Below are 14,606 nucleotides of genomic sequence, written 5' to 3'. Positions count from 1 at the left end.
TTCTCCACGCCAGGCACGCCTCCGCAGCTGTGGACAAGTCGAAACTGCAGACTTTTGAGAAGTTTTTTTTCCCCTAAGGATCCAAAGGGAATGGGAGAAGATACATTTCTTCATTGGAAAGTTTGTAACACAAGCTGCTCAAATCCTGGTCATAAGCCTCCAACAGCAGTTAACACAATGGACTGTTTAAAGGTTATTTTATTAAATATCTTCAAGGTTTCATTGTAACAAAGCTATGAAGGGTCTACCAACATTCAGAACAAACACTATTTTTAAATTATCTCTATGTCATCATGCAAAAATTCTGCATCAAATGCCTTCCATTTCCTGTTTAAAAGGTGACTTTTTTTTTTTTAATAGTCTATCATCTATAGATGCTGACATTAACCCCAGAATAATAAGAATGCTAAGAAGTGAGGCTGGAACAGCCATAGGAAGCTATGGGTCTCGAACTCTAAGACCATTTGTCTTCAAGCCAGCAAAACCAAACCCTGTGATGAAGGTATCTGCAAGCTGGCACTGCAGGCTGCAGGGCAGGAAGGGGCCAGGGCCCAGGGGCCTGGAGCATGCATGAGGCGCTCGAGGAGGCTGGCTAAATCCAAGCACCAGCACATAGCTTTTTGCCTCTTCTCCCAATTCCTAAGACTCTTGAAGATGGTCTAGGGAACTGGAGTCTACCCACCTTTTCCCCCAAAGTGAAGATATTTGTGCAGATAAATATGCACAGTTATTTTTGGGGAAACCAAGGCCATAACCAATTGCTCCCTCATTATCTTCTCTGTTATCTGCTTAGGGTATAGATCTTTTTCTCCAGGGGCTGAACTCCTTGAGCACAGAGAGGGACAATGAATGTAGGAGCCTTGGCTCTGAACACCTTTTTTTGGGTTCATGCAGTGAGGGGGAAGGGTGTTGCCCATGCAGATTGTCCAGCAGTAAGTCTATACTTCAGTTGGTCAGTAAAAAGGCCTCCTCAAAGAGGACACTTCTCATCAGAGCAGTCAGTTCAATCTCAAAGACAGGGAACGAGATGGACGTGCAGCAAGGGAAGAGTAAGAAGGAAGGCAGCCCTGAGGGCAGCCCAAATGCATAGAAACAACCACCATCTCTTATCCCACTGCCTCACTCCTCCCATCCCACAGGGGCACTTGGCAGAGGGCCCAGGCCCAGATGAGGGTCAGCATGGGGACCACCACCATGAAAAGACAAGACAAAGATGGTCCAGATCAGCACAGGAACAGAACTGCCAAAGGCATGAAGAGGAGCCCTGACTCAGGGCCTGGCTCTCTCCTTGCTAAGTTAATAAGAAACAAACACGAAGCAAAGCAGCAACTCCTCTCCCTTTCCATCTGCAGGGGTCAGGCCTCAATATCAGGGCCCATGTGCACTGTGCATCCTATAGAAATGGATGAGTAAGTGAGTACATGTCAGACTAACACGAGGTTCCTCATAGGCTTTGCAGCAAACACATTTCTGCAGCACCAATTCACTTCCCTTCTAAACTACATGGAACAACAGTACAGCAAAGTCTGGGCCCTCAGTCCCGAGGCCACTGCTTTTCAGCTGTCTCCATAGCAGGTTGGGAGCTGTGCGTTCTCTCCCAAGTAGTTGTGACCGCCATGGTGTTTTCATCAGGCTCATTCAAGGCGCCTATGCAGGTTCTGAAGAAATCCATGCTTATCCTGGGATAAGCAGGCCATCTCAGGGGCTGTGATTACATCATGGCTCCCAAAGCTCTGTCAGAAGTCCTTGTCTGGTCCCCTCGAATCCATGGGGGCCTGAGGCCAAGCTCACTTCTTCAGGGCTGGTGGCTGAGCCCACTGTTCATGCCAGGATGGGCATCACAAAAACTCCTGTCTTCTTGCCAGCCCAAGGGCTACTGGTGGTTTTAAAACGCATCATGGTACAGTTCCTTTTTTTTTTTTAAACAATCTTTTGTCCCCCTCTTTTTCTTAAATGTAAAAAACACCTCGGTACAGCAGAGACAGACACAAAGGGCGGGCGGGAGGGCTGCATGCAGGGGCGTGCATTGGCTGCTGCCGCTTTGTAATTTAATTGTTTTAAACCTCAAACGAACAGGACTGCCGCTGTCACTCAGGCCCTCCAGAGCCACTGGCTGCGAAGGTTTGACCTCCAGCTGGAATCTCCTAATGCCCCTGTGAAACAGGATAGAAGGTGGTAACAGAACAGAGGACAAAGAACATCAAGGCGAGTTCCTAGGACCTAAGCATGACACATAGAGTAAAGTCTGCTGAGAGGGCAGATAGGGGAGAAGCTAATGTTTAAATATAACACTGCCTCACATTTGAGCAGCTGTGTCTTACCTATATATATATCTTATTTAACAGTCTCAAATAAAAAGAGGTAGATATTCTTTCCCCGCTTTTGAAAGCTTGTTGGCATGTACTCAACTTGGAATCATCTTGTTAAAGCTATATTGCCCAGTCTTTGCCATTCCTCAGATGGCTAAGATCTCCTCTTCCTGTCCCTCCCAGCCTTCTCTAGCCCCTCCAGCCCCCTGTCCCAGCCCTTCCCAGTTCCTCCTTTCCCACCAGTTGCACCTGTGGCTGAGCTCACTGCAGTGGTGCAGCAGGGGCCCCTGAGCAGTGATAGTGGACATTGAGCCACTTGCCATCCCGGCGGTGCCACACCCGGGTCTCCTCTGACTGGCTGGTGCGTGGTCGGCCCTGTCCATCGATGTACTGGGTGAGACGGATGTAGGCGATGCAAGCTGCATCCTCCCCAATCACGTGCACATGTGGGTTTAGGATGGTGGTATGGATGGGCTTGCTGTTCTTAGACAAGACTGTAGGGGCAAGACAGGGAGGGGAAGGTAGGAGGGTGTCAGGTCTGGGTACCTAAATTTTCCACCTGGTACATACTGATTTTTAAGTCTTAGCCTCCCTCCAGCAACCATTCCAAGAATCTCAGTTCTTCATATGACAGAGGTCAAGATGCCCCAATAGATTAGTCTCACTCAAAAGGAGGGGAAACATGAGTAATAGTGACAATAGAAGCTACTCTTTTTATTTATTTATTTTATTTTTGGGTCCGGTTGTGAAGCCTGAACTCTGGGCCTGGGCGCTGTCCCTCAGCTCTTCAGCTCAAGGCTAGCCCTCTACCACTTGAGCCACAGCGCCACTTCCGGCTTTTTTCTTTTTGCTTATGTGGTGCTAAGGAATCGAACCCAGGGCCTCAAGCATGCAAGACAAGCGCTCTACCACTGAGCCACCTTCCCAGCCCACTACTCTTTTTAATCAGGCAGTGGGCTGGAGGTTTACATGCATGAGCTGGATATTTCCATTATAAGAAGGCAATAAACTCAAAGAGATTAAATCATATCTCCAACTCATTTATTTAAATTCAGAACCATGTGGCTCTCATAAATGTCTGTGGTCTTTCTACCTTTGTTAGTCTGATGTTTCAATTTCATAAAGGTGATTTGTTCTTGACTAGGGCTGTTACAGCACAAAATGAAGGACTCAAAACAGATCTGTGACTTAAAAAAAAAAGCACCAGAGTCAAAATAAAATCACCAAAGTAGGCAGGTCAGGAAATCCTCAGAGGTCCCAGGGTCCTCTGGGAGAAAAACAAAGGAAGTTTCTGGCTAATAGCATTATATGGATAGCTGAGGGTTTACATGGGCATCTCAGGGTAAGAGTGAGAGTCAGGGGGAGAAAACAATCACAGAATAAACTCAGGGCAGAATGGGAAAGGCCCAGGATACAGGGGGCGAGAAGAGGAAAATGAAGGACTGGAGAGGACAATTCAAATCTTATCCCCTGGGACTTGTGAGCTATCCAAGATACATTCCCTGCTCTCCCCCCAAGCTCCCTGCCTCCTTCAGTATTCATGAGGAATCCTAACCCCAATTTCTGATCCCACACATCACTATCAGTGCCACTGCTTGCACATTCTCAACCTGGTTTTAATTTCCTCTACTGTGAAACCTGGAGACAGAGCATCATGATTATTTGGTTCAAATGGTCTCAAACTAATTGTGAAGGGTGTGCAATCTTGGAAGTCTTGGAAGGAGGTGAGGCCGAAAGACATACAGTCACCCAGGCTGTAATGACAGACACTGTTCTTAGGCAGGGAACTAGAATAGGGCCTTTGAAGGTGGAAGTTTATGACCATTAGGCTAGTGGGGCACAAAGAGGCAAGCAGACACAGAGGGCTATAGCAGGAAGGTCAAGTAAAGGAAAAATGAGCAACTGGGGTGAGGAGGATGTGAGGAGGAGACAAAGGCAAAGGGTGAAGGGGCAGGCAGGAGTATATCAGCAGCACGAACCCACTCACGATTCTCAAAGTAAAACTTATGGAAATCCATTCCCTCCACCAGGTTACCGAGGGCCTCAGGCTCAAAGGAAGTGAGGCCTGGGTCACAGATCTTCCTGCAGGAAAATATAAATAAATACAATCAAACCAGGCACCAGTGGTTCATGCCTATAATCCTAGCTACTCAAGAGGCTGAGATCTAAGAATGCGGTTTGAAGCCAGCCCAGGCAGGAAAGTGCAATTCTTATCTCTAATTAACCACCACCCAAAAAGCTGGAAGTGGAGCTGTGGCTCAAGTGGCACTGTCCAGGGACAGTGCTGCCCAGGTATTGAGTTCAAGCCCCAGGACAGGCACACAAAAAAAGTAATAATAGAAAGTTTAAAAAATTTCGAAAAGAAGCCTGTTAGTCCTCTATAGGAGTTGTGTGTCTTCCTTCTTCTTCAAATGTGTCTGTCCAGTAGCACCATGTAAGTTACATCTGAGAAGACAGCTGAAATCTTCAGGGCCTGACTGCTGAGCCACTCAGCCCTGCCTTTTTTGCCCCAATGTCAGATGCCAGGGCTGGCTGAATCACAAGCAATCGACAAGATCCTGGGGTTTAATTTAAACACAGTCCATGCCCAAATTGCCATTTCCACAGTGTTCCAGTTGCTTTTTGGAAGCAGAGAAGGTATTGAGAGATGACCTATGTCTCAAAGAAAAGGCTCTTTACTCACGTGTAGGCCTCAAAGTCCCCATTGTTAATGGCTTCAATCAGCTGTTCTGTGATCTTAATGATCTCCTGTTTTCGCACTGTAGGAGAAAAAAAACAACAACCTGCTACTTTATCTGCTGGCCATCTCCCAAGTGACAAGAGAGCCCTCCTTAATCCTTCAGGGAGTCCCCTGGTACCTCTTTTTCAAAGACATCCCTCTTTTCTGTCTTTAAGGTCCTTAGCAGGAGTAAGCCCACCTTTCTGTCCATTCTCTCTGTGGTGTCTGCAGAACCAACTGACCACCTTTTCTTAAATCCCACCCATTAGTCATGGATCTCTGGATTTTGCCTCTCCATCAACAACCAGGTCACAGAAAACACTCTTGTCTTTAACAGCTGAGGCATCTGGAACTTCTTGAATGTTCTACCAGAGTCTGTGTATCCATCTCCAGCAGGTTTAGCCTCTCTGAGAAGCATCTCCCAATATAGCTGTTTCCACCCCCTACTTCTCTCACTGGAAGAGACTCAGTCAGGTCTCAGTTACCACCTACAGTCTTAGCCCTCGTTCAGCAGCCCAGAACCCAGCTTTGGGGCACCAGCCAGTCTGAGAGAAGAATCTAGCTAGGGATGAAGATTCCAAAAGAATGGAATCCTAAGAGGGAATTGTCTGCCTAATTCTCTTCACCCTGTTCATCTCCTTCCTCCACAGGGCTTTTCTGGGATAAAGAATTTCAACTGTAAACACCCTTGGACAATCTCTTACCAAAGATAGCTCAATTTTCTCTGGACAAAGCTTAGAAAAGCTATAAATCTCACACCAGCTCTCATGCCAGAGTGTGTCCCTGAGGAAAACCAAGACAAGGCTCAGACTCAGAGGTAGGTGAAGAACCTCCCTCTCTACCCCATTCCAACCAAGAAACAGCTGGTGACATCCTGGCCTCAGAAACAGCATCATTATTAGCAGGGGTTACTGCCAGATTAAAGGAATGTATGGACTGAGTTCGGCTAACCCTAACTGGAGCCCTGGGCTGACCCAGACCATAAGCCTTTCCCCATAGGAGTGAGAGGCTGCAAGACAAATGCAAGCATGAGAACAGCACCAGCATGAGAACAGCACCACTGTGCTGGGCCAGCACAACCAAGGAGCACGGTTGGGAGCAGAGAGCATGGCTGAAGTGCAACCAGGAGGGACCCCCAGGTACCATCACAAGGTGGGCAGCTCTGGGTGAGCAAGCAGTGGGGTAGAGGAGCCAACAACCTCTGTTGCTTTTCTACAGAAGCAAGCAGGTAACATACAACCGTGTTACACCCACCTAGAGGACCTGACGGGGGCCCTGTGGGTGAAGAGGACTGGATTTAGAAACTTTGAGGATAGAAGGTAGAAGGAAAACAAGCAAAGTGAGGCACCCTTGAACACAGACAGAACTAAAAATACAAACTTCCATAAACCCTGAAAAGCACCATGTGGAGACCTTCTATTCTCATTTCTTTTTCCTAACAACACTTGAAACAGGTGCCATTTCCCACCCCACCCCCTCCCCCCCCACTTTACAGATATGGAAATTGAAGTTCTGGGAAGCTAAGCTAACACAGACTTTTTCAGCTACATTATGTGGGACTTAAACTTAAGTCTGTTCTACTCTTGTAAGATACTACGCTGAGCCTCAAGAAATACTGCACAGTTCCTCAGCTGATCCAGTTTCACCCTTGCTCCCCCTCTTACCCTGGTAGACCTGACTTCCTACTCTGCCCTTCTTCCTGGCTGTTGTGAAAGCAAGGGTGCCCCCCCCTCCACAACCCAAGGGCTTTCTACTCCCTCCCTCCCTCCACACTTCTTCCACCCATGCTTCTGGTGTTTCTTTGGGCTTCTGCCTATTAAGAGCAATGTGTCCAGCTGTTCCCCCACCCTTGGCAGAGGCCATGCTCCCAAAGCTGATGACAACAGGTAGCTGAGCTAGGCTAACAGCTCTGGGAGGGATCCCTGAGGGGCCTCAAGACAAGCCAGGGAGTTGGAAGCCAGAATGTGCCTCCCTCACACTTACTGGCTGAGGAGCAGAGAGAAGGCTGGGGCTGCATGCCTGCAGAGGGGGCTGTTCTGTCCCGGGAGCTCCGTCCTTCAGGCACCAAGCTGCCATTCCCAGTGCGGAGCGGGGCAGCTAGCCAGCCAGGGCAGGGCAGGGCAAGGCAGAGCAGCCAAAACAAACAGAACAAGGCAGGTGAGCGAGCAAGCCAGAAAGGACCCGAGCCCATGGCACTGCAGAGCCTGGGCAAGGTGACGCCTCAGGCTGCTCTGGACGCTGGACCACATCCCACTCCTCTGCCTCTGCCAGAGAGGCCTCACAGCCAGGAGCACTGGGGAGGGTGCACAGACCTGGGCTTACAGCTCCAAGAGCAGCCTTAAAACAGACTGTACAAGAACCCCTGCTCCTGGAGAAGATGCTTGAAGGGCTGAGCCATGAGGTCAAGAGCCCAGGAGTGAAGGTGCCAACTACTCTGCCAGCATCACCAGAACCGAACTGAACTGACTCCCAGCAGTCCTGGCAGTCATATTCTCACTGCCTTATATGTACATGATTTTGATAGTTTGGGTTCCCAAAGATTTAGTGCCCCTATTGCTTTTGGCATGCTCTCTCAGCTAACTTAGAACATCCTCCATTTTTTTCTACTGGTCTGGATTGAAGGTCACTTACTAAAGGCCCAAGAAGCAATCCCAGAAGGCCAACCCAAGGAACAGGAAGAGATTCTCACTGGCCTCACTTGCCATATTCCCTGCAACCCTGGCACTCTGGCCAATATCAAAGCTTAGGCTGGTAGTTCTTGTAGCCTATCAAGACACAGCCATGTGGGGCTTTACAGGCATCATATTAGTTCCAACTGTATCATTCATGGCCAGACCTCAGAACTAGAGCCAACCAACTCATCCCAGAGAGTTGGTCCTGATTTTATTGTATTTTATTTTTGTTTTGGTGCTGAAGAAAACCTAGAGCTGTGCATATGCTAGACAAGTATTCTACCACTAATCTACACCCATAACCCCTTGTACTGGTTTCAAAATTGAAAGTTTCACATCCCAGGAAGTGCTTTGATCCTGAGAAAACTGGGATGACTAGTTACCCCACTTTTGCTGGGACTTAAGCTGCCTGTTCTGGGATGTCAAAATCATTATCAGCAACAGGAATAGCTCCCTGAACCCTAGTCCTGGAAGCAGGTAATACAGCTGTTCTGAATTTGTTTCAAAGAGAGTCCTTTTGCCCAGTCTAGCAACAGTCTAGATACAGAGGCCTCATATTTTGGCCTATAGAAAGTAGCTTTTATGCCAAGTCTTCTCCTGCAGTATGGAGAACCAATCATTCTAGTTCTGGGGACAGAGAAGACAAGTGGCCCACCAGTGCCAAGGTACCTGGGCCACAGCTGGGGTCCCTTCCCCTCCAAGGAACAGCACTTACCTTTGAGGTCCTCATCTTCTGTAGTGGTGTTACAGCTCTCTGTGGAGCCCTGTGAGCCAAAAAGAACATGTTTCTATATGTTCCTCAGTGAAAAAAAGAATAAAAGCAGAACTTGGGTTCCTATAAGAGGTACAAGGAGAAACCTTAGAAGCTTCCACAACCATCCTTGCTCTCTGACTTACAAACTCTGGGTAACCAAATATCCTTCTTAGGGTTTTTGAACTTGTTAGTAAGTGCTCTCATCTACCCAGCTAACTTGGCATCATCCTTGATTCTTCCCTTCTTCTCTTTTTCTTATAGCAAGTATAAAATAAAATTCAACAGTAGTTCTACCCCCAAAACAAATTCTCTATTTTCTTGCTCTTTAAGTCCAAGCTAACACTATTTCACCCCTACGCCACTGTTAGCTCTCCAAGACCTCCCACTTCCACACTCGTCTTCCCCCTTGAGTTTTTGCCTAGAATGTGGCTACAAGTGATCTTGTAAAATTCAAGTTAGATAATATTTCTCCCCTGCTAAAAACTGCCAGCCAGAGAAGTTCTCTTTGCTACAAGAACAAAACGCAAACAAACCCCACTGCAAGTCTAGCCTGCTTCTCCAGCCTCACACTCTCCTTTCTGGCCACTGCTCTCACCACACTCAGCTCTGCTTGATTCTTCTAACTCTTGTACAGGTCGACCATTGTACCTGTGCTCCTTCTGCTCAGGGCACTTGGTCCCACAGACCAGCTGGCTGCTTCCTGTCCCTACTGTGTCATTTCTAGCTTGGATATTCTCTCTCAAGATACTCAAATAACTTCCTGTTCACTCTCAATATTTTGTGCCACCTTCTTCAGAGCACTTATCACTACTGGATTTTAACTTATTTGGTTATTGATTTTTCATCTGACCCACTTATTCCTGTGGACAGTTTCCCTGCTACGACTGTAAAGTAGAGCTCAATAGGGGGCGCTCAATAGGTATTCTCTAATGTTAGCAGAAATAAAGGGCCGAGTGGTGGTGGTGGGGTTGGGGGAAAAATGATTCATTAAGGTCTTTTTGTTGTGCGGCTTGCATTCAGGGTCTGAAAGCTGTCTCTGAGCTTTCTTGCTCAAGGCTAGTGCTCTACCACTTTGAACTACGGTGCCACTTCTGTTTTCTAGTGGTTAATTAGAGATAAGAGTCTCAGGGACTTTCCTGCTCAGGCTAGCTTCAAACTGCAATCCTGTCTCCTGAATAGCTAAGAATACAGGTGTGAGCCACCAGTGCCTGGCCTTTTTTTTTTTTTTTGTACTGGTCCTGGGGCTTGAACTTGGGGTCTAGGTGCTATCCTTGAGCTTTTTTGCTTGAAACTAGCACTCTAGTGGAGCCATAGCTCCACTTTTGGCTTTTTTAGTGCTTAGAAATAAGAGTCTCATAGACTTTCCTGCCCAGGCTGGCTTTGAACATTGATCCTCAGATCTCATTTCCCTGAGTAGCTAGAATTACAGGCATGTGGCTACCAGTGCTTAGCTATTTGTTTTTTTTTTTTTTTAAAGCTATCATTCATTCCCATTTAAACTCTATAAATCATGAAGACTCTGTTAGTATTATCCCCAATTCACAGCTAAGAAAAATGAGGTACATAGTGGTTGTATTTGTTCGGAGTTTTAAAGCCAGAATTACTATCACATCTATCAGACTGCAGAGTTTGAGCCTAAAATTGCTAAGTTTGTCCTTCCTCAGTGTGGAGCAACTAACAGACCCACAGTGTCTCCAGCCTGGCCTTTGTGAACACCTCAACCCCAGGGTGCAGCTGATAGGCGACCCTGTGGATTCTGAGCCCTGCCTTCCTGCCTCCTGCTGATTCAGAAAGCAGGGCAGTCTCAGAAACCACTCACTTACCTTGATCCCATCTGTAGCATTGTGTACCACGGTGGTTTGTGGCTCCTGCGAGAGAAGATAAAAATTACCCTCCTGACTTGGGGTCTGACCTACAGCGCTTCCCTAAGAGACCCCTCCTTACCCCACTGACCTGTATGAGGACCAATGAAGCCAGCCCAACCACCCATCCCCATAAGACAAAATATACTGGTTTAAGGAAAGCCCCAGGGAGCTGCAAAGCTCTGGATTCAAGAAATTGCACTGATAGGTAAAGACTGGGCCTAGCAGAAACAGGTGCATGGGAAGCTGGGATGACAAGGGCTTCTATCCCTGATTGCTACCCTGATTCTGAGAGTTCTTTCTACGTGGGGGCTGCATAGGACATGTACAGAGAGGAGCCACAGGACTCAGGACACAGGCTGGGCCCTGCCAACAGTAGTCATCAAGGGGTGCATGGAGGCAGGGACAGAGAGCAGAATAATAAGGTCTCCCAGCAAACCCAATGCCACGTCAGCAAGCTAAGCTGAGAAAGCTGCCCACTTTGTACACCTTTTGCTTTCCCTAGGTGGCCCTAAGGCACACATGAGGTAGCACAAGAGTCTGCAGGAAGTAGGGGGCATAGTAAGCACAATACTACAATACTGTGTCTCCTGTGCTAACTCTTTAGTTAGCCACTATTAGTCAAGGGAACTCTGAAACACAATGCCCTTTGGAAGAGCCCTGGGAAAACTCAAAACAGGTAGGGGCTCTCCAGGATCCCAGCATTATCCAGAAGTAGGGGATCCCAGACTTCCTTCTTGCTCCTGTCTTTACAAAGGAGAAGCTGAGGCAGAGGCAGGTCCTACAAAAGTGACCTCTAAGAACTGATGCACAGGTACCAAGAAAGTTCCTACCCTCTTTTCTTATAAGCAACTCACCTTCCTGGTCCCTACGGCTGACCCATGGTGGTGGTGGGAAGGGGGGGCGGGGGTGTGTGTCACAGCCTGGGCCTAGGAGGCTTAGCTGAGAGCCTTGGTCACTCTTCCCCCCAATAGCACAAAGAACAGGAACAGCGGTTGTGCCATGCATGATGGAGTGGGGCCAGGCGGGACTATGAAGGGCAAGGGGCCTATGGAGCAGCAAACTAGACAGCCTGCTCTACAGGAATGAAAAAAAGCAAAGGGGCTGAATAGTCCTAAGGGAGAAGGCAAGAAAAGGAAGAGGGAAAGAGCAGGAGGCAGCCAGGGACAGAGGCAGAGAAGCTGTAGTCAGGAGGTACCATGGCCGTCTGCAAGGACGCAGGCTCTTGGGCTGGGCTTACGAGACTGTTTTTGTTGTTGCTCTGTGGCTGAGACAAGAAAACAGATGGTTTAGTTTCTCTAGTCACCAAAACTGCTCAGGTTCGGCTCCCAGACCTCCCTATCCCCCTGGCCTAGCCTGGAGGACGTAAGCCTGGGGTGGCCATTGTTCACATTATGCAGATGGGAGCAATGGTTGGAGAGATGATGGGAGAAGGGAATATTTGGAGAGCCTCAGAGATCTAACTCTGGATGCATCTTCTGACTTGTTTTATCTCTCCAGAAACCCTGCTTCTTCCAGGTGCCTACTTGACCTAAAGAAATTCAGCATCTTCTTCCCACATGACAAATGGAAAGGATGGTGATTTATAAGAAAGTAGAACAAAGCTGTTCCACCTGGCAGCTACATTTCCTTCCCCTTACAATACCAGCTTGACGTCTGACCTGAGAGGAAGAGAAAAGAGAAGAGCAAGAATACCTGGCCTAAGGAGGTGGTACCCAGAGAAGAAAGAGGTGGAACTCAACTTTGGATACAAAATGTATCCACTTGCCTACAGAGCAAAGACAGAGCCGTGCTCTTCACCTGCCTGATAATTCTTGGACTTGATTCTCTAGAAATGAAGGCAGGGCTCCGATGAGGGGCAAGACAAACCTTAGCAAGGGTTGTGGCTATGGTCCCAGAACCCAGCCCTCAGGAAAGAGCAGGCTGCCTAGCAGGCCAAGGTGCCTAAGGTCAACATACCACCAGGGTTATCACCTTGTCTTTCAAAACATGACAGGAAGAAGTGGGGAGAGGCTTGTGAGGAAGGAAAAGGCCAATGTCCAGGGAAGGGAGCTACATCAATGTCTTCTGTCTCTTACAATTGCCTAACTGGTGCAGTAGTCTTGCTGGGTTTCCCTGTGGAGTTGTGGCCTCCAAGGGGCTTCTCAGTGGCTGTCTTCACCAGGCAGAGATGGACAAATGTGTGGCTCTGGCCTCTGTGCAGGACATGGGGCATGCTGACAGAATAGAATAGCTTCTTTTCTCCTAGGACACACAGAGAAGGCAACGGAGCTGCCCTACAGCTTACTTGGAGGCCTCTTAGACCAGACCTGACATCATCCACCCCATCTTGCTGTCAGTGGCTGGGATGCCACCAAACCCAGAGATAGGCATAGAATCCTGTGCCAGGCATTACGTGACACAAAATGCCACTGAAAATATTGTGTGACAAGAGAGGTCCCCATGGACCAAATTTTGAACAGCTCTCTTCTATTCCCATTAAAAGAGAAAAGAACCCTCTGAGTTTGACTGCTGATGCTGACTTCTTGTTCAGGTCTGTTTGGAGAGCAGCCCTGCTTGTAAGGCCTAGTTGACATCAAGACCCACACAGGGGACAAGGACTCCCAGGTACCTAGAAAACCTTCCTATCTGCAGAGGGCATGATAACACCCAAGCGGTCCTACCTCTGTACTTAATGGATGGTTTCATAGTTACTCATTGCTGTGTTCTCCTTGGTGCCCTATGTCCCATGAGAAAGAAGACACATTTATTATAGTCTTGCAGCTCTTCCCTCTTGGGGTTGGATGGGCAGGATGGAACCATGGGCCTTGCTGGAGAATGGGACTGAGCAAGGCCCAGAGTCTGGAACAGCTCATTTGCCTGCACATGGCTGCCCCCTGACTCCATCTACAGGAAGCAGCTGCATATATGTGGGTTGCACGGCCCCTCACAGTGAGTTCTCACAGCGAGTGAGAACTCCTTCTTGAACTTGTCACCAGACTCCAAGTTCCTGCCAGCTTTGTGCCCTACCACTTGAACCACAGCTCCATTTCCAGATTTTGGTTGATGAGTGGCATCATAGACTTTCTTGCCTGGGCTAGCTTCAAATCACAACCCTCAGATCTCAAGCCTCCTGAGCAGCTAGGATTACAGACATGAGCTGCCTGCACCTGGCTGCTTGACTTTTTATTCCCTCTGTCCTGGGATGCTGGGGGTCATCCAACCTCCACAGCAGAGGGAACCATTCCACACCTTCCAATGCCCACTTCTGAGGCCACTTGAGAGGCCTTGGGTAACAGACCCTGCCTGGCAGGACAGGCCACACCTGCCCACACAGCACAGACATGCAGTGAGGATGAGTGAAGCACACGCACATGGCACAATGGGTCTGCGTGGCTGACAGGCGGGCGCAGGCAGCATGGAGTGGGCGGATGGGTGGGCAGGCAAGGCTCACCATTAGGTGCACGCTGGAACTCGACTTCCTTTTCTGGACACACCACAGCAAAAGGGAAAGAGAAGGGGAAAGAGGAGGTAAGAAGAGAAGCACAGAGACACTGCAGGTTAGTGCACCAGCTCTGCATTGGGGAAAAAGAAGCAGAAGAAGGAGACCAGAGTCCAGGACCAAAGGGTTCCAAACAGCACACAGACTGACAGGCACATACTCCTCTAGATCCTAGAGATGAAGAATTCCTCTGCAGTCAAATTCACAAACATGGACTTAGTACATTCTGAGAAGTGTCAGCCTTGCTCAGAGGAAGTGTCTTAAGGAGATTAAATCATGGGTGTATGTGGGTAAGTAGCATCTGGTTGCTGCAGATTTATAGGTTTAGTTTTACAGAACTAGTGCATTTATGAGGGTATTTACTTTCTCTCACTGCTAGGTCTGCCTGAAGTTCCGGTGAGCAGCCACCTGGTAAACAGCAGAAGCTATTCTGGACTATTCTTGGCTGTAATAACATTTGACTTCAGAATCCAGACTTTACCAGACCTCTAACTTGCTTCTCAGATAAAGATGCTGGGCTTTTGAAAATGATCTCACAGTTAAATTCTGACATCTTTGCTGGTATGGCCATGCTTGTTTAAGAGATTTGAATGTTTGATGGCATTTTACATTGACTGGGAGATGGGTGCACAAGAATGTTGGTGAGTAAAAGTACACCAGAGAGGGAAGCTCAAAGCAAACGCCCCCTTATCATCCCCTAGATGCTCTTAGACTCTATGTTCAGATATGCAACAAAAGCATTAAACAGCACTGCATGGCACATTGAAGATATATCTGAGAGCTGGGCACAGGTGGCTCTCATCTGTAAT

At 48.1% G+C, this 14,606-nt stretch overlaps 1 protein-coding gene across 12 annotated transcripts in view; it reads right to left on the bottom strand.

Annotated features, from left to right (window-relative positions):
* Positions 1 to 180: 180 nt before the first annotated feature.
* Positions 181 to 14,606, bottom strand: part of Camk2g (calcium/calmodulin dependent protein kinase II gamma) — a 59,664-nt gene continuing 45,238 nt past the window's right edge. For 3 of the 12 annotated variants that reach the window (XM_042690183.1, XM_042690179.1, XM_042690178.1), the window contains 8 exons: positions 11,515 to 11,583; positions 10,278 to 10,322; positions 8,416 to 8,464; positions 7,012 to 7,125; positions 4,993 to 5,068; positions 4,297 to 4,391; positions 2,559 to 2,803; positions 181 to 2,153 (listed from right to left, as the gene is read on the bottom strand). In XM_042690183.1, the coding sequence (XP_042546117.1) occupies positions 2,571 to 2,803; positions 4,297 to 4,391; positions 4,993 to 5,068; positions 7,012 to 7,125; positions 8,416 to 8,464; positions 10,278 to 10,322; positions 11,515 to 11,583 (681 nt within the window). In that variant the 3' untranslated portion in view covers positions 181 to 2,153; positions 2,559 to 2,570. Of the gene's footprint in view, positions 2,154 to 2,558; positions 2,804 to 3,253; positions 3,497 to 4,288; positions 4,392 to 4,992; positions 5,069 to 7,011; positions 7,126 to 8,415; positions 8,465 to 10,277; positions 10,323 to 11,514; positions 11,584 to 14,606 lie in introns of those variants that run through there. The other 9 variants (XM_042690185.1, XM_042690184.1, XM_042690188.1 and 6 more) reach the window with 7 other exon arrangements.

This window comes from Dipodomys spectabilis, unplaced genomic scaffold (assembly GCF_019054845.1).
Source record: "Dipodomys spectabilis isolate Male_0828 unplaced genomic scaffold, ASM1905484v1 ptg000136l, whole genome shotgun sequence".
Lineage (NCBI taxonomy): Eukaryota > Metazoa > Chordata > Mammalia > Rodentia > Heteromyidae > Dipodomys > Dipodomys spectabilis.
Note: the sequence above shows the minus strand (reverse complement) of the source record. Positions and strands in the feature narration are given on the sequence as shown.